At 51.2% G+C, this 18,506-nt stretch overlaps 1 protein-coding gene across 1 annotated transcript in view; it reads right to left on the bottom strand.

Annotated features, from left to right (window-relative positions):
• COL4A2 (collagen type IV alpha 2 chain) overlaps window positions 1-18,506 on the bottom strand; it is a 191,826-nt gene that overhangs the window by 35,096 nt on the left and 138,224 nt on the right. Inside the window, exons 26-28 of the mRNA XM_087814230.1 lie at window positions 18,432-18,491; window positions 16,913-16,969; window positions 12,397-12,504 (exon numbers count right to left, since the gene is read on the bottom strand). Of these exons, the coding sequence (XP_087670356.1) occupies window positions 12,397-12,504; window positions 16,913-16,969; window positions 18,432-18,491 (225 nt within the window). The remainder of the gene's footprint in view (window positions 1-12,396; window positions 12,505-16,912; window positions 16,970-18,431; window positions 18,492-18,506) is intronic.

Genomic DNA, 18,506 nt, shown 5'->3' on the forward strand with positions numbered 1-18,506 from the left:
GCCAAGTCTCGGTCTACCTATGCCCTCGTGAGGTGGGAAGATCCGCTCCCGGGGCAGTGGCAGGGTCCTGATCCAGTACTCATTTGGGGGCGAGGGCATGTTTGTGTTTTCCCACAGGATGCCGAGGCGGCCCGGTGGCTCCCAGAGAGGCTGGTGCGGTTTGCGGAGAACCAGGTGACTGACAGAGGGAATGCAGCAGATGAGTCTCGAGGACCGGCCCCGCACTCGCCGAATCAGAACAAGGCGGCGTCTGATCCGGAGTCAGATGGAGACAAAGATGAAGGAGGCTGAGGACATGGTTCATGGGCAAGGAGGGACGCCTCCTGCCACAACCATCTTCTTGGCCATGTTAGCGCTCTTGATGAGCCAAGCTCCTGCGGCACGGGCCAAAGTATATTGGGCTTATGTGCCTGATCCCCCAGTGCTCCACGCTGCGGAATGGGGCCTTAGGCCCGTTCCTGTTTATACCAACTACACATGGGGGCTTGGGGGGCTCAGCAGTGGCCACATAGCTGCCTTCCGTCTCCAGGGATTACTGGAGAGCTGCCCATTTGTCTCTCTGCCATCACTGAGGCCACAGGGTGTGTCACCCTTGACACAACCACACACCAGACATGGACGCCTCAGTGGTACCTTGATGTGACTATTAATAACTCCACCTACAGAATAAAAGCAGGAAATTACACCCGGTGGAGAGTAACCCTCATGGGACTACAAAACAGTGGGGCTCCGAAACAGGACATTGGGGAAGCCCCTGATGTCCCTCTGTGTGAGCCGGACACTAGGAACCGTACCGGGGGCCTGTATGGGCTACCTGCAGGAAGGACAAGGCCACGGTGTGGAACATACCCGGGGTCAATGAGACCTTGCAGGACTGGAGCCCCTACAAGGCCAACCTTATCTGAGCTTGGATCCACTCATCGGTGGACTGTTGAGGGCCTTTGGACAGTCCCCGGGGGAAGGCCACAAACACAGCTGTGGAGGTTGGCTGCAGCCATGGGACCTAATATGTCCATAACAAATGACGAACGAGGCCACATCCAGGTTGGCGGACTCTCAGCTGAGCGGTATCAACGGGCTCAGGCCTGCGTGCCACACCCTTGGGGGCTTGTTGTCGGGACTGTAAAAACTACCAAAAGTGATTGGGGCTATAATGTGACCTGTAACAGCTGTACTCGTGCAAACTGTGTAATGGGAGTGGCCTCGGGTACTCAGGTCTTAGTGGTGCAACAACCCGCCTTTATGATGTTGCCTGTCAATGTGTCAGGGCCGTGGTGTCGTGATGAGGGGCTCCAACTGTGGGGAGAGGTAGAGCGTGCTTTAGCACCACAGAAGCACCGATTCATCGGTCTCCTGACAGCGGGCATCGCCGCCCTAGCCTCCCTCATTGCCACGGCTGCCACCGCTGCTGTGGCCCTCACAAAAGAAATACAGACGGCCCACGCAGTCAACCAACTGTCTAAAAACGTGAGCACGGCCTTAGGAACTCAGGAGGCCATTGATATCAAGTTAAATGACAGAATTAATGCCTTATTTGATGTAGTTAATTATCTAGGGGATGAGGTGCAGGCATTAAAAAGGAGAACTTCCTTTACCTGCCATGCTAGATATAAATGGATCTGTGTCACACAGAAGGAATATAACAAATCGGAGCACCCCTGGGAAAAAATCCAAAGCCATCTCCTAGGGGTTTGGCATGACAGCAATGTGTCCTCAGATATCGAGAGTTTACACAAGGAGATCTTAGATATTCGCAATGCTCCACAGCTAGATGAAGACTTAGGGAGAACAGCAGAGAACATCATTAACAAAATCCTTAGCATAGTGCCATCCATGGGAAGTGTTACACATTTAGCTATAGGATTGGCTTGCTTGGCTTTCTTTATCCTTACAATAATGTTATGTTTACCCCTCTTCCTAAAAAGGGGTATAAAAGGAATTAAAGAAATTCGCCGTGATCTCCACATGCTACGCCTGCAGGCAATAGATAACGGTGTCTCAAAGTAATAAATAGGGGGGAGATGTGGGGAGCCGTTGTGGCCCTAGGCACGGAGGAGCTGCCTGTGTGAGCTGCAGAAGTGCTCCCCTGCTCCCTGGGAGATGTGGGTGAGCTGCTGTGGCCCCAGGCACAGAGGAGCTGCCTGGGTGAGCTGCTGATGTGCTCCCTGCTCCCTGGGAGATGTGGGTGAGCTGCTGTGGCCCCAGGCACAGAGGAGCTGCCTGGGTGAGCTGCTGATGTGCTCCCTGCTCCCTGGGAGATGTGGGTGAGCTGCTGTGGCCCCAGGCACAGAGGAGCTGCCTGGGTGAGCTGCTGATGTGCTCCCCTGCTCCCAGGGAGATGTGGGTGAGCTGCTGTGGCCCCAGGCACAGTGCCTAGGTGAGCTGGGGATGTGCTCCCCTGCTCCCAGGGAGATGTGGGTGAGCTGCTGTGGCCCCAGGCACAGAGGAGCTGCCTGGGTGAGCTGGGGATGTGCTCCCCTGCTCCCGGGGAGATGTGGGTGAGCTGCTGTGGCCCCAGGCACAGTGCCTAGGTGAGCTGGGGATGTGCTCCCCTGCTCCCAGGGAGATGTGGGTGAGCTGCTGTGGCCCCAGGCACAGAGGAGCTGCCTGGGTGAGCTGCAGAGGTGCTCTCCTGCTCCCTGACCCAGTCCTTGAGGCACCAAAGCAATACTAAATTCTAGAAAGGCTAATTAGGAAGCTGGCCCCGGCCTGAAGGGTTAAAGGATAGTTAAGCCACATACCAAGCCAAGGACTCAATCCTCCCCAAAAGTTCCCATTAGAAGCCGAGATAAGGATACTTTCCAAGGCCTGAGCTCCTGCAGGAGGCAGGGTGTTTACTCTGAAAAGGCATTCGTAGGACCTTGGAGGAATTACTTAGTATGGGGCTAAGGGAAGAAATGTGGGGCGGGGTGCTATTCAGCACAATCAACAGTGTCTGTATTTATTAAGCTGAAAAAATAAACTCGGGGCTGGCAGCTGGCAACAGGAATGAGCTGCAGCCCTCCCGATCCCATCTTTTTTGTGTGTCTTTTCTTCATCCTCACCCCTTCCTCAGGACCGTTCGACTCTGCCGGCGGGCTCCGGCAAGTGGCGCCCGAACAGGGACCTGAGAGTAAGGATCCGGTGAAGGATGTCGCGGAAGGGACGCGTCCGAGAACAAAAGTAAGAGGTTGGTGCGCGAACGAATTGCAGTTGATTTACAGTCGGGAGTAAAAAATCATGGGACAGGAAAGTAGTATAGAATTGTTTGTCTAAGTGCTGAAAAGTATGCTTAAAGCCAGGGGAGATAAGGTCACTAGTGCACAAATATTTAAGTTTCTAAGCTTTGTAGAGGAGATCTGCCCCTGGTTCCCTAAAGAGGGCACAGTTAACAGGGAAACGTGGCAGTGGGTTGGAAAACAGCTGCAGACGCATTATTCGCTCCATGGGCCCTCGGAGGTGCCGGTAGAAACACTTTCCCTCTGGACCCTGATTAGGGACTGTCTAGATCTTGACCCAGAAAGCAAGCGGTGGGGGGGAGCCACAGAGTACGGAGGTCCTGGGGCTGCGGCTCCAAAGGATAGAGAGAAGCCTCTGCCTGAGAATCCTTGTCCCCCGGCCTTAGAGGCTTTAGCACAGGTTGGTGGGGGTAGTGAGGATGGCGATGAGCTCCGTCCACAGGACAAGGCAGACTTAGAGGACGCCGTGGCTCGATACAGTGAGGAGGATGAATGGCTCATGGTAATGGAGGAAAAGCCCAAGGAGGAAGGGTCTGGAGGGTGGCTAGGACTTTTAGAGCAGCAAATGCAAGGGCTACAAGAATGGATAAAAAAATTGCATAGCTGTCTGCAAGGAGGCATCCTAAGAAAACACCGCAGGGAACATCAGAGTAAAACTGTCTTTTTAGAGCAGTAAAGTGGTAAAGAGGAGAGGGCGACTGGAAATATACGGCATAGCTTGTGACAATCAAGGACGTTGTCATAGAACAGCATGTGCAAATCTTAATCATACCAGTTTCTAGGCAGCTGGCTCACCCAGGTAAGCAAGGGCTGAACAGCTAGATGAAAAATGGACTTTTTCACCTCTCCTCCCCAGTAATGACCCCTTGTTTATTGTGATTGATTTATTTCCTACTTCTGAGTTGACTTTCCCTGGAAAGGAGACTGCTTAACGTGCAAAGCTTTGTCGAAGAGTAGGGTGCATGTAAGATGCTGAGTTCTGGGCTGCACTCACACCAAGGTCTGCTGTTGTAGAGCCAAGACTGATAGCTTTATCTATAGAAAGCAAATTATGGATGTGTTTTTTTTAAAAAGGATTGTCATTTGATATATACATATATTAATGCCAATAGTTTAATTCAACAACATGTAATCTAAGGTGACAGCGCTTTTGGCAAGCCAAGTCTCGGTCTACCTATGCCCTCGTGAGGTGGGAAGATCCGCTCCCGGGGCAGTGGCAGGGTCCTGATCCAGTACTCATTTGGGGGCGAGGGCATGTTTGTGTTTTCCCACAGGATGCCGAGGCGGCCCGGTGGCTCCCAGAGAGGCTGGTGCGGTTTGCGGAGAACCAGGTGACTGACAGAGGGAATGCAGCAGATGAGTCTCGAGGACCGGCCCCGCACTCGCCGAATCAGAACAAGGCGGCGTCTGATCCGGAGTCAGATGGAGACAAAGATGAAGGAGGCTGAGGACATGGTTCATGGGCAAGGAGGGACGCCTCCTGCCACAACCATCTTCTTGGCCATGTTAGCGCTCTTGATGAGCCAAGCTCCTGCGGCACGGGCCAAAGTATATTGGGCTTATGTGCCTGATCCCCCAGTGCTCCACGCTGCGGAATGGGGCCTTAGGCCCGTTCCTGTTTATACCAACTACACATGGGGGCTTGGGGGGCTCAGCAGTGGCCACATAGCTGCCTTCCGTCTCCAGGGATTACTGGAGAGCTGCCCATTTGTCTCTCTGCCATCACTGAGGCCACAGGGTGTGTCACCCTTGACACAACCACACACCAGACATGGACGCCTCAGTGGTACCTTGATGTGACTATTAATAACTCCACCTACAGAATAAAAGCAGGAAATTACACCCGGTGGAGAGTAACCCTCATGGGACTACAAAACAGTGGGGCTCCGAAACAGGACATTGGGGAAGCCCCTGATGTCCCTCTGTGTGAGCCGGACACTAGGAACCGTACCGGGGGCCTGTATGGGCTACCTGCAGGAAGGACAAGGCCACGGTGTGGAACATACCCGGGGTCAATGAGACCTTGCAGGACTGGAGCCCCTACAAGGCCAACCTTATCTGAGCTTGGATCCACTCATCGGTGGACTGTTGAGGGCCTTTGGACAGTCCCCGGGGGAAGGCCACAAACACAGCTGTGGAGGTTGGCTGCAGCCATGGGACCTAATATGTCCATAACAAATGACGAACGAGGCCACATCCAGGTTGGCGGACTCTCAGCTGAGCGGTATCAACGGGCTCAGGCCTGCGTGCCACACCCTTGGGGGCTTGTTGTCGGGACTGTAAAAACTACCAAAAGTGATTGGGGCTATAATGTGACCTGTAACAGCTGTACTCGTGCAAACTGTGTAATGGGAGTGGCCTCGGGTACTCAGGTCTTAGTGGTGCAACAACCCGCCTTTATGATGTTGCCTGTCAATGTGTCAGGGCCGTGGTGTCGTGATGAGGGGCTCCAACTGTGGGGAGAGGTAGAGCGTGCTTTAGCACCACAGAAGCACCGATTCATCGGTCTCCTGACAGCGGGCATCGCCGCCCTAGCCTCCCTCATTGCCACGGCTGCCACCGCTGCTGTGGCCCTCACAAAAGAAATACAGACGGCCCACGCAGTCAACCAACTGTCTAAAAACGTGAGCACGGCCTTAGGAACTCAGGAGGCCATTGATATCAAGTTAAATGACAGAATTAATGCCTTATTTGATGTAGTTAATTATCTAGGGGATGAGGTGCAGGCATTAAAAAGGAGAACTTCCTTTACCTGCCATGCTAGATATAAATGGATCTGTGTCACACAGAAGGAATATAACAAATCGGAGCACCCCTGGGAAAAAATCCAAAGCCATCTCCTAGGGGTTTGGCATGACAGCAATGTGTCCTCAGATATCGAGAGTTTACACAAGGAGATCTTAGATATTCGCAATGCTCCACAGCTAGATGAAGACTTAGGGAGAACAGCAGAGAACATCATTAACAAAATCCTTAGCATAGTGCCATCCATGGGAAGTGTTACACATTTAGCTATAGGATTGGCTTGCTTGGCTTTCTTTATCCTTACAATAATGTTATGTTTACCCCTCTTCCTAAAAAGGGGTATAAAAGGAATTAAAGAAATTCGCCGTGATCTCCACATGCTACGCCTGCAGGCAATAGATAACGGTGTCTCAAAGTAATAAATAGGGGGGAGATGTGGGGAGCCGTTGTGGCCCTAGGCACGGAGGAGCTGCCTGTGTGAGCTGCAGAAGTGCTCCCCTGCTCCCTGGGAGATGTGGGTGAGCTGCTGTGGCCCCAGGCACAGAGGAGCTGCCTGGGTGAGCTGCTGATGTGCTCCCTGCTCCCTGGGAGATGTGGGTGAGCTGCTGTGGCCCCAGGCACAGAGGAGCTGCCTGGGTGAGCTGCTGATGTGCTCCCTGCTCCCTGGGAGATGTGGGTGAGCTGCTGTGGCCCCAGGCACAGAGGAGCTGCCTGGGTGAGCTGCTGATGTGCTCCCCTGCTCCCAGGGAGATGTGGGTGAGCTGCTGTGGCCCCAGGCACAGTGCCTAGGTGAGCTGGGGATGTGCTCCCCTGCTCCCAGGGAGATGTGGGTGAGCTGCTGTGGCCCCAGGCACAGAGGAGCTGCCTGGGTGAGCTGGGGATGTGCTCCCCTGCTCCCGGGGAGATGTGGGTGAGCTGCTGTGGCCCCAGGCACAGTGCCTAGGTGAGCTGGGGATGTGCTCCCCTGCTCCCAGGGAGATGTGGGTGAGCTGCTGTGGCCCCAGGCACAGAGGAGCTGCCTGGGTGAGCTGCAGAGGTGCTCTCCTGCTCCCTGACCCAGTCCTTGAGGCACCAAAGCAATACTAAATTCTAGAAAGGCTAATTAGGAAGCTGGCCCCGGCCTGAAGGGTTAAAGGATAGTTAAGCCACATACCAAGCCAAGGACTCAATCCTCCCCAAAAGTTCCCATTAGAAGCCGAGATAAGGATACTTTCCAAGGCCTGAGCTCCTGCAGGAGGCAGGGTGTTTACTCTGAAAAGGCATTCGTAGGACCTTGGAGGAATTACTTAGTATGGGGCTAAGGGAAGAAATGTGGGGCGGGGTGCTATTCAGCACAATCAACAGTGTCTGTATTTATTAAGCTGAAAAAATAAACTCGGGGCTGGCAGCTGGCAACAGGAATGAGCTGCAGCCCTCCCGATCCCATCTTTTTTGTGTGTCTTTTCTTCATCCTCACCCCTTCCTCAGGACCGTTCGACTCTGCCGGCGGGCTCCGGCAAGTGGCGCCCGAACAGGGACCTGAGAGTAAGGATCCGGTGAAGGATGTCGCGGAAGGGAAGCGTCCGAGAACAAAAGTAAGAGGTTGGTGCGCGAACGAATTGCAGTTGATTTACAGTCGGGAGTAAAAAATCATGGGACAGGAAAGTAGTATAGAATTGTTTGTCTAAGTGCTGAAAAGTATGCTTAAAGCCAGGGGAGATAAGGTCACTAGTGCACAAATATTTAAGTTTCTAAGCTTTGTAGAGGAGATCTGCCCCTGGTTCCCTAAAGAGGGCACAGTTAACAGGGAAACGTGGCAGTGGGTTGGAAAACAGCTGCAGACGCATTATTCGCTCCATGGGCCCTCGGAGGTGCCGGTAGAAACACTTTCCCTCTGGACCCTGATTAGGGACTGTCTAGATCTTGACCCAGAAAGCAAGCGGTGGGGGGGAGCCACAGAGTACGGAGGTCCTGGGGCTGCGGCTCCAAAGGATAGAGAGAAGCCTCTGCCTGAGAATCCTTGTCCCCCGGCCTTAGAGGCTTTAGCACAGGTTGGTGGGGGTAGTGAGGATGGCGATGAGCTCCGTCCACAGGACAAGGCAGACTTAGAGGACGCCGTGGCTCGATACAGTGAGGAGGATGAATGGCTCATGGTAATGGAGGAAAAGCCCAAGGAGGAAGGGTCTGGAGGGTGGCTAGGACTTTTAGAGCAGCAAATGCAAGGGCTACAAGAATGGATAAAAAAATTGCATAGCTGTCTGCAAGGAGGCATCCTAAGAAAACACCGCAGGGAACATCAGAGTAAAACTGTCTTTTTAGAGCAGTAAAGTGGTAAAGAGGAGAGGGCGACTGGAAATATACGGCATAGCTTGTGACAATCAAGGACGTTGTCATAGAACAGCATGTGCAAATCTTAATCATACCAGTTTCTAGGCAGCTGGCTCACCCAGGTAAGCAAGGGCTGAACAGCTAGATGAAAAATGGACTTTTTCACCTCTCCTCCCCAGTAATGACCCCTTGTTTATTGTGATTGATTTATTTCCTACTTCTGAGTTGACTTTCCCTGGAAAGGAGACTGCTTAACGTGCAAAGCTTTGTCGAAGAGTAGGGTGCATGTAAGATGCTGAGTTCTGGGCTGCACTCACACCAAGGTCTGCTGTTGTAGAGCCAAGACTGATAGCTTTATCTATAGAAAGCAAATTATGGATGTGTTTTTTTTAAAAAGGATTGTCATTTGATATATACATATATTAATGCCAATAGTTTAATTCAACAACATGTAATCTAAGGTGACAGCGCTTTTGGCAAGCCAAGTCTCGGTCTACCTATGCCCTCGTGAGGTGGGAAGATCCGCTCCCGGGGCAGTGGCAGGGTCCTGATCCAGTACTCATTTGGGGGCGAGGGCATGTTTGTGTTTTCCCACAGGATGCCGAGGCGGCCCGGTGGCTCCCAGAGAGGCTGGTGCGGTTTGCGGAGAACCAGGTGACTGACAGAGGGAATGCAGCAGATGAGTCTCGAGGACCGGCCCCGCACTCGCCGAATCAGAACAAGGCGGCGTCTGATCCGGAGTCAGATGGAGACAAAGATGAAGGAGGCTGAGGACATGGTTCATGGGCAAGGAGGGACGCCTCCTGCCACAACCATCTTCTTGGCCATGTTAGCGCTCTTGATGAGCCAAGCTCCTGCGGCACGGGCCAAAGTATATTGGGCTTATGTGCCTGATCCCCCAGTGCTCCACGCTGCGGAATGGGGCCTTAGGCCCGTTCCTGTTTATACCAACTACACATGGGGGCTTGGGGGGCTCAGCAGTGGCCACATAGCTGCCTTCCGTCTCCAGGGATTACTGGAGAGCTGCCCATTTGTCTCTCTGCCATCACTGAGGCCACAGGGTGTGTCACCCTTGACACAACCACACACCAGACATGGACGCCTCAGTGGTACCTTGATGTGACTATTAATAACTCCACCTACAGAATAAAAGCAGGAAATTACACCCGGTGGAGAGTAACCCTCATGGGACTACAAAACAGTGGGGCTCCGAAACAGGACATTGGGGAAGCCCCTGATGTCCCTCTGTGTGAGCCGGACACTAGGAACCGTACCGGGGGCCTGTATGGGCTACCTGCAGGAAGGACAAGGCCACGGTGTGGAACATACCCGGGGTCAATGAGACCTTGCAGGACTGGAGCCCCTACAAGGCCAACCTTATCTGAGCTTGGATCCACTCATCGGTGGACTGTTGAGGGCCTTTGGACAGTCCCCGGGGGAAGGCCACAAACACAGCTGTGGAGGTTGGCTGCAGCCATGGGACCTAATATGTCCATAACAAATGACGAACGAGGCCACATCCAGGTTGGCGGACTCTCAGCTGAGCGGTATCAACGGGCTCAGGCCTGCGTGCCACACCCTTGGGGGCTTGTTGTCGGGACTGTAAAAACTACCAAAAGTGATTGGGGCTATAATGTGACCTGTAACAGCTGTACTCGTGCAAACTGTGTAATGGGAGTGGCCTCGGGTACTCAGGTCTTAGTGGTGCAACAACCCGCCTTTATGATGTTGCCTGTCAATGTGTCAGGGCCGTGGTGTCGTGATGAGGGGCTCCAACTGTGGGGAGAGGTAGAGCGTGCTTTAGCACCACAGAAGCACCGATTCATCGGTCTCCTGACAGCGGGCATCGCCGCCCTAGCCTCCCTCATTGCCACGGCTGCCACCGCTGCTGTGGCCCTCACAAAAGAAATACAGACGGCCCACGCAGTCAACCAACTGTCTAAAAACGTGAGCACGGCCTTAGGAACTCAGGAGGCCATTGATATCAAGTTAAATGACAGAATTAATGCCTTATTTGATGTAGTTAATTATCTAGGGGATGAGGTGCAGGCATTAAAAAGGAGAACTTCCTTTACCTGCCATGCTAGATATAAATGGATCTGTGTCACACAGAAGGAATATAACAAATCGGAGCACCCCTGGGAAAAAATCCAAAGCCATCTCCTAGGGGTTTGGCATGACAGCAATGTGTCCTTAGATATCGAGAGTTTACACAAGGAGATCTTAGATATTCGCAATGCTCCACAGCTAGATGAAGACTTAGGGAGAACAGCAGAGAACATCATTAACAAAATCCTTAGCATAGTGCCATCCATGGGAAGTGTTACACATTTAGCTATAGGATTGGCTTGCTTGGCTTTCTTTATCCTTACAATAATGTTATGTTTACCCCTCTTCCTAAAAAGGGGTATAAAAGGAATTAAAGAAATTCGCCGTGATCTCCACATGCTACGCCTGCAGGCAATAGATAACGGTGTCTCAAAGTAATAAATAGGGGGGAGATGTGGGGAGCCGTTGTGGCCCTAGGCACGGAGGAGCTGCCTGTGTGAGCTGCAGAAGTGCTCCCCTGCTCCCTGGGAGATGTGGGTGAGCTGCTGTGGCCCCAGGCACAGAGGAGCTGCCTGGGTGAGCTGCTGATGTGCTCCCTGCTCCCTGGGAGATGTGGGTGAGCTGCTGTGGCCCCAGGCACAGAGGAGCTGCCTGGGTGAGCTGCTGATGTGCTCCCCTGCTCCCAGGGAGATGTGGATGAGCTGCTGTGGCCCCAGGCACAGTGCCTAGGTGAGCTGGGGATGTGCTCCCCTGCTCCCAGGGAGATGTGGGTGAGCTGCTGTGGCCCCAGGCACAGAGGAGCTGCCTGGGTGAGCTGGGGATGTGCTCCCCTGCTCCCGGGGAGATGTGGGTGAGCTGCTGTGGCCCCAGGCACAGTGCCTAGGTGAGCTGGGGATGTGCTCCCCTGCTCCCAGGGAGATGTGGGTGAGCTGCTGTGGCCCTAGGCACAGAGGAGCTGCCTGGGTGAGCTGCAGAGGTGCTCTCCTGCTCCCTGACCCAGTCCTTGAGGCACCAAAGCAATACTAAATTCTAGAAAGGCTAATTAGGAAGCTGGCCCCGGCCTGAAGGGTTAAAGGATAGTTAAGCCACATACCAAGCCAAGGACTCAATCCTCCCCAAAAGTTCCCATTAGAAGCCGAGATAAGGATACTTTCCAAGGCCTGAGCTCCTGCAGGAGGCAGGGTGTTTACTCTGAAAAGGCATTCGTAGGACCTTGGAGGAATTACTTAGTATGGGGCTAAGGGAAGAAATGTGGGGCGGGGTGCTATTCAGCACAATCAACAGTGCCTGTATATATTGAGCCGAGAAAATAAACTCGGGGCTGGCAGCTGGCAACAGGAATGAGCTGCAGCCCTCCCGATCCCATCTTTTTTGTGTCTGTCTTTTCTTCATCCTCACCCCTTCCTCAGGACCGTTTGACTCTGCCGGCGGGCTCCGGCAGGACACCTGGGTTTGGGGACACTGAATCATACAGAGCACGCTGACACCCAAGCAGGTACTCCCTACTTCACACCATAGTCCATTACCAGAAACACATCCATTTCCCTCCATATACAGGTGAGTAAGTGGCTGAAGCTCTTTGAGCCACTAAATGACATAGAGAATTCTTTGCTTGTGTCACATGTAGATGGAATGTTCAAACTGCTGACTCGGACAAGCTGCAAACGGAAGAGTTGAGCACATAACGCCATGAAAAGCAAAAATGTACATGTTCTTTATCTGGTGGGTGAGCAGCCAGTTGGGAACCCATGATGAGAGGGCTGTTGTGCTTTAATGATAATCACAGAAGAGGGTAACACTAGGTTGCCCTTAGAATGTTTACTGTCAACCCGAGGAAAATCTTTACGCACACTTGTCCTTTTTCCTGCTATATCTGTATTATATTCTGCAAAACTCTAGTACACTGGTGATAAAAACATTCAAGGATTTTAATCCCTAAGGACAAGAAGAAAAGTTGTTGTCAAGCACTTGTCGACCCAGTTTCTAAATGTTGAAAGACAACGGAGCTGGGCACTCTGATCATACGCTCAGTCACGTCCTAACCTGAGAGCCCGAGAGGGGGTCCAGCCTGACTTACCTGGGGGTCCTGGGAACCCTTCACGACCTGGATCTCCTGGGAAACCCTTGAGTCCTGGTGGTCCATCAGCTCCTGAGAATCCTGGCATCCCTCTGAGGCCTTTGACACCTAAACAGCCCAAAGAAATCACAACATCATATCAGAGCCCCATGAGGAAACCCTAACAGTAGGTGAACAGGAGGTGATCAAGTTTGGCACCTGACTTCATGTCATCTCTTATGAAACTGGAAAATGTTGAAGCCGGGGGATGACAACCCTAAAACGGAACCTCTGACAGCCAGCCACACCCAGTCACAATCCCACAGACCCAGACAGCAGGCCCCATCCATCGGTGAAGGCCACCAGCTGGCTTGCCCAGAATCCCAGGAGGGACCGACTGGTGGCCAGCTCTCTCTGCTGAAGCTGGAAAGATGGGAAGAGGCGACCACTTCAAATGCATACGCACCAACACCAGGACACAGGGATTAGGAACAGGCAACCATGACACCAACAAGGAAAACTAACAAAGCTCTAGTAACCAACCCTGGAGAACTGGGGGGTCTAACAAGTGCCTGACAAAGAATTCAAAACGATTGTCCTAGAGAAGCTCCCTTCATACAAGAGAAGACAGATAGGCAATAAACAAAATCGGGAAAACAATACATAGAAGCTATAAGAAAAAAACCAAACAGAAATCTTGCAGCAGAAGATGATAATGACTGAATTAAAACAGCCTCTCTGGGCTTAGAGAATGACCGCCAGTGTTTAAAAGTCATGTGTAAACACTCAAACTGTAATAAGAATAATGCTCAATATTACGGTTCCACGGTGTGCTGATTAAGGGCTCAGAACGCCTGGGTGTGAATCCTGATTCTACCTCTTCTATGTGTGTGAACATGTTGCTGAACCTCTCTGGGCCTCAGTTTCTTCATGTGCAAAATGGGGAAATAATACCTACTTCATGCAGTATTGTGAGGATTAAATGAATGAGGTGATTACTGTAAAATATCTGAGCAGTGTTTGCACAGTGGGTGAGCTCTACAAAAGTTCTCATGAAAAGGCCGGAGTGCCTCACCAATGTCTCGAAGCTGAACTTCCATGCTTTTTCACCCAATTCACAGCTTTTCCTCAGAAAGCGGATGCTGTGTGACACCCACCCACACTTCCCTCCTCAGAAAGTATTCGATGGCAGAAGTGAGCCAGAAGAGTCAGACAGGACGCAAGCTAGGGGCTCTCAGCCATGGGCGCCCTGATCAGGAAGTGAAACTGACCAGCCATGGCAGGACGATATCCGGAGCCCCAGACGCCCAGACCCAGACTTCTGAGCCCTATGTGGTGACCAGGCCTCAGATTGTGTCTCATGTGTGGGACTTCAGTCCTCTCTGACCACAGAGTCTCCATCTGTATAAGAGGTCCTTGCAAGAGGCAAGGTTTGCAAACTGACAGTAAGCACATGTTTCTAAACACAGGGGGTTCTAGGGAAAAATTCCCCATATTTGTTTCTGTTTCCATCAGGTCCAGGGTCAATGTCAAGAGACACAAGATTAAAAGCTCTGCAGACTGGCTTGAGCTGAGTAGATCCTTTATCAGGATTCCCAGGCCTGGGACGATTTCATTCTGCAGTCAGGGCTGCAGAAACCTGACGCCTCCAGGTTCACTCAGGGGCACAAGAAAGAACCGGAAAGACCTGCATCTGCAGGGCACCCTCCCCCCTGGTGAGCTGAGAGGAGCTGCATGAGTGCAGGCCTGAGGCTAGGCTCTGAGGTTTGGTCAGCTTCCTGAGTGGCCCGAGTGGTTCTCTGCCTCCTGCCTATGGCCCCTCTGACACCCTCTCCACTCACTCTAGACCCTCCTGGAGCTTTTGGAAAAGCACTGATGTCTGGAAGGTTGATTACACCCACACTTCTCTAGGACCATATTTTTGAGTGGCAAGGCACTAGAAGGCTGCCTGAGTTCCCTCCAGCTTCAATAGTGTACACCTTACGGCAATTCATTCCACCTCCCCCATCGCATTCTGCAAACTTTTACAATACCTTAAACATTTTTAATAAGTATGGGAAACTAGAAAGTGCCCTGTACCCTTCATCCAGAGCCAATATACTCAGATTTGAAAAATGTTGACTTACATTACGTCTAATGAAGGACTTAGACTAAACAGGAAGTAAAACTTCAGACCAGCTAAATGAAATAACTCCTAATCTATTGGACATCTTTGATCTGAACCTTTTCATATGGGAAGCAAACTTAAGACATTTTTTCCAGGTGTCTCTGTGCCTGCCTGGTCTCAGGCTCTCAGGTAGCACAGCCAGCACACCTGCCTACTGCTGGCAGCCTGGTGCTTCAACCAGGTGCTTCAGGAATCACCGTATTTCTCTGTAAGTAGTGAGAACAGCAGCCTCCTCTCTGCAGCATGTGAGGCAGGTGGGCAGGGGGTGTAGAGTTGCACCGGTACAGTAAGAATCCCAGCCTCTCCATGCTACTCTCCTGTAGGAAAAGGCCAGCAAACAACAAGCAAACTCTGAAGGAGTTGGGTAGCAAGCTTCCCCAGAATCGCAGAAATCCCCTTGAAAATGAGGGAGACATTTCTGACAGGAACTGAAAACAGATCCTTATCGATCTGGGAAGCTTGCCCCCAGGAGGGTTATGGCCTTAAGAACAAATGTGAAGCATTAGCATAAAACAAAGCCATTTGTTTATGCGCATTTCATAGTTTCTACTGATCACTATCTCTCACACCTGCCTTTCTGTAGCTCACAATAAAAATCGCTGGATGGCGAGGAGGGTGGTTGCAGCCTCCAGAGCCTCCACCCTCTGCATCTCCACCCAAATTCTACATTCTCCGGGTCTCGAGTTCTCCTCCCGCAAGCACAACACTCTCCCTTTAGAAATGTCCCCGCAGGCCATTAGGTTGGGCTGCTGCTCTGCCATCATGTAGAGGGGGACAATCCAGCATCTTGGAGTTTTCCGTCTTTTTCTACATGAGGGCAGAATGGGGTTGAGAGAGACTTGTCCCCTTGGGCCAGGGAGAAGGTGTGCTGTGTGTGCACCCACCAGCTCTCACTGGGGGGCCCCAGTTCCCGAAGGTCTTGTCAGCAAGGCTGGCTGTGGGAAAACACACGGTGTGGCAACCCAAGAGTCACCCTTACTCACACTCCAAATAAATGCATAGATTATCCAAAATTCCCCACTGATAGCACGATCCTCTTTGACTATTACCTCCCCAGTGCAATGGCATGATTTTAAGCAGACCCTTGTCCTTGACTGGGGCAGAGGAGGAAGGAGCAGTCAGTATTAGTCAGTGCCAAAGGGTGCTCTCTCTCACACAAGACTGGACTTCTCTCATCACTCTGACAATGAAACAGGGGTCTGGTCAAACTCAGATGTATAGAACTATATTGGTGCAGAATTCCAATATATTTGTTAATCTAGAAATATACATGTAATTGATGAACAGAATTAAAGGGCCTTGTACCGATGAAGTCCTACATGAATATAAAGTTTGACAGATATAATAAAGCAAAAGATACATTTTTCAAGTTATTCTGAAATGACGGGGTATTGGATGAGTTCAATTCATAAGTCTGTTTCTGCCAAGAAACCCCAGTTTACAAAGCAGGAAGAGCCTAGATCACCTGTCAGGTGAGGAGGCTAAGTTTCAGAAGCAATAAGTGAGTTACCCAAAGCCTCACTGCTAGTTAGTGTTAGAGCTGGACTCCATGGCAGGCTTCTGGCCGCATGTCTCATGTTCTCAACACTGAATTAGCCGAGTGACCCCAGTGTGTGCTCGAGGCGCTCTTCCCTGCCCTACCGTAGCCAGAAGAGGCGAGGAGTCAAAAGGCCGAACGAACTCCTGCTGATTGCTGTGGTCTGAGAACTCGCCGGGCCTAGGTTGACTGACACAGACCTCTGAGCAGCTGTGGTTGCCTGGGCCCCATCTGTTATCTCTGTAATGCCATGCCGTGAGTGGGCACATGGATGGCTGTAGACACGGCTCTGTCATGGGGAACCCTTAATTATTTCACGTGGGCTCTTTGGATGGAGTGATTGCTTTGTGCCAGCAGACAAAAGCCCAGTTCCTCCTAGACTGCAGACACAAATTCCTAGCCCTGCTTATTTCTGCTTTCATCTCAATCAAAACCCCAAAGAAATGATCTTCTCTCGTAGGTTTTTCCCATGTATCCACAGACTGATTTCCCTCTCAGTCTTAAAGAGGCACTTCAGTCTCTGCCACTCTTTGGGTGCCCACCAAGGTTTGTGCTACAGCCGAGGCTGAGTCCTGTGTAACAAGAATCTTCTCCTTTACACTGGGGTTCAGCTAGGTGTCAATTACCACACACATTTCCTCTACTGATGAGTAAAAGTCTGCTTCCTTTAGAAGCTACTGGTTGGTAGTAGAGTGGCAAGATGGCAGAACACGGTGACATCCAAGGGCGGAAAGAAATGCAGGGGGCAGAGGAAAGATGTACAGAGGAGAAAGAAAAATGAAGATGCGAACGGGAAGGCTGGAAGTGATCTCTAGTTTACCAGAGCACATTACCTATGGGTCCTGGGGGTCCCGGCTGGCCTGGAAATCCCTTGGGCCCTCCAATACAGTCTGGGAAGAAAGACAAAAAGAGATGAGCTGAAGTAATCTTTAATGCGAGTCTCACAGCTTTGGGATATTGCCAAGGTCAAGAGCACCAGCCATGAAAACCGGCTACCATTTTATGATCAGAGAAATTTAATGAGTTAATTAATCCTGATCTGATGTAAATAAAAGTTTAATTTTACTGTGTAATGGAATTAGAATATTAATATAAAATGCAAATAAGGTAAGTCCAGTTAAATAAGAACTGGCACTGTGCTGGCAATGATCCACCCCTCATTTAGGGCAACACCTCAGCATGGCTGAGCTAACCTAGTTCCTCCCCAGTGAGCCAATGTGACTGCCTTTTTATCTGGAAATGCCCACCAAAGGATGAAGGCTGTTTCTGATTTCAAAAGCAATTCTTTGATTTCTCCTTTGTGATTTTGAATACTCTCAGAATCAGCCACAGCAATAACTGCTTTGAGCCATGTAACATGAAACCTGAGTGGCAGCCACTTCTGGTTGGTGTGGCAGGCAGTGACATCAGGTGGGGTATTTTGTTGTGTGGCCTTTGCCCGAGAGAGCCCCTCTGCAGGTACAGCAATCCTTCCAGAATGTCCTTCATCTGCATGCCTAGGATTTGGCTAGGCTCCTACCTTGACAGAGGCTTTGGACTCCTCTGCCACACTGGGAACCCAGGAGGTCAACCTGGCCGGCCCAGGTCATAAAAAGAAAGGAACCCACTGTCTTTGGGCGGCCTGGCCTCCAGCCCGCAGAGCCTCATACCCAGGGGCTTTCTCACATCTATGTCACTGCCAGTTGTCTGGAAACTCTGGGGTTTGCCATTCTCCACACCCTTGCTCTGAGTGCTGGGTCCATTCCCACACCTCAACCTCAACCTCATGCAGGAGACCTACAGATTCTGATGCTACTTCTCTAACTCTTTATAGAGGCTTTGCCTCTCCAATGCCCGCCAGGCCAACCTCTGGATACCCTTCCTCTCTTCTCTCCCACCACCATGCCTTGGCTCAGGGTTGTTTCCATATCCTCTCCCTGTCTCTCAGCCCTCGTTCCTTCTAGCATTCATTATCACTAGACCAAATTCTGCTCTCCTATCTGGACTGGCTCTTCACCCTGCATAACAAGCAAATAATTCACAGTTGCTTTTTACACATTTACAGACAGAAAGCTGAATATATGCATATATTTTAGGTGTAAAAATATATCTGTTGAGTTCTTACCAACATTGTAAATTGATGCTTTATATTGGTGGGAAGACTTGGTCACACTATATGCTATTATACTTGCCCTTCCTTTGATTCTCAGTGAAATCGGATGGGGTGCCAGCTCCCAGTTTTGCACATATGTACATTTCTTGCTGCAGCTCCATGCTCACTGCAGGAGCTCACAGCAGTTGTTGACGAGTCACATGTTTTATAACCCAAAACTTTTAAAGAGTTCTAAAGCCGCCTGATCTTCATGACAATACCTGGCTGGACGCCTTGCTGTCCATCACCTCCGATGGGCCTTTTCACACCTGTATCACAATCTGGGAGCAAGACAT

This window comes from Miniopterus natalensis, chromosome 2, assembly GCF_054644295.1.
Source record: "Miniopterus natalensis isolate mMinNat1 chromosome 2, mMinNat1.hap1, whole genome shotgun sequence".
NCBI lineage: Eukaryota > Metazoa > Chordata > Mammalia > Chiroptera > Miniopteridae > Miniopterus > Miniopterus natalensis.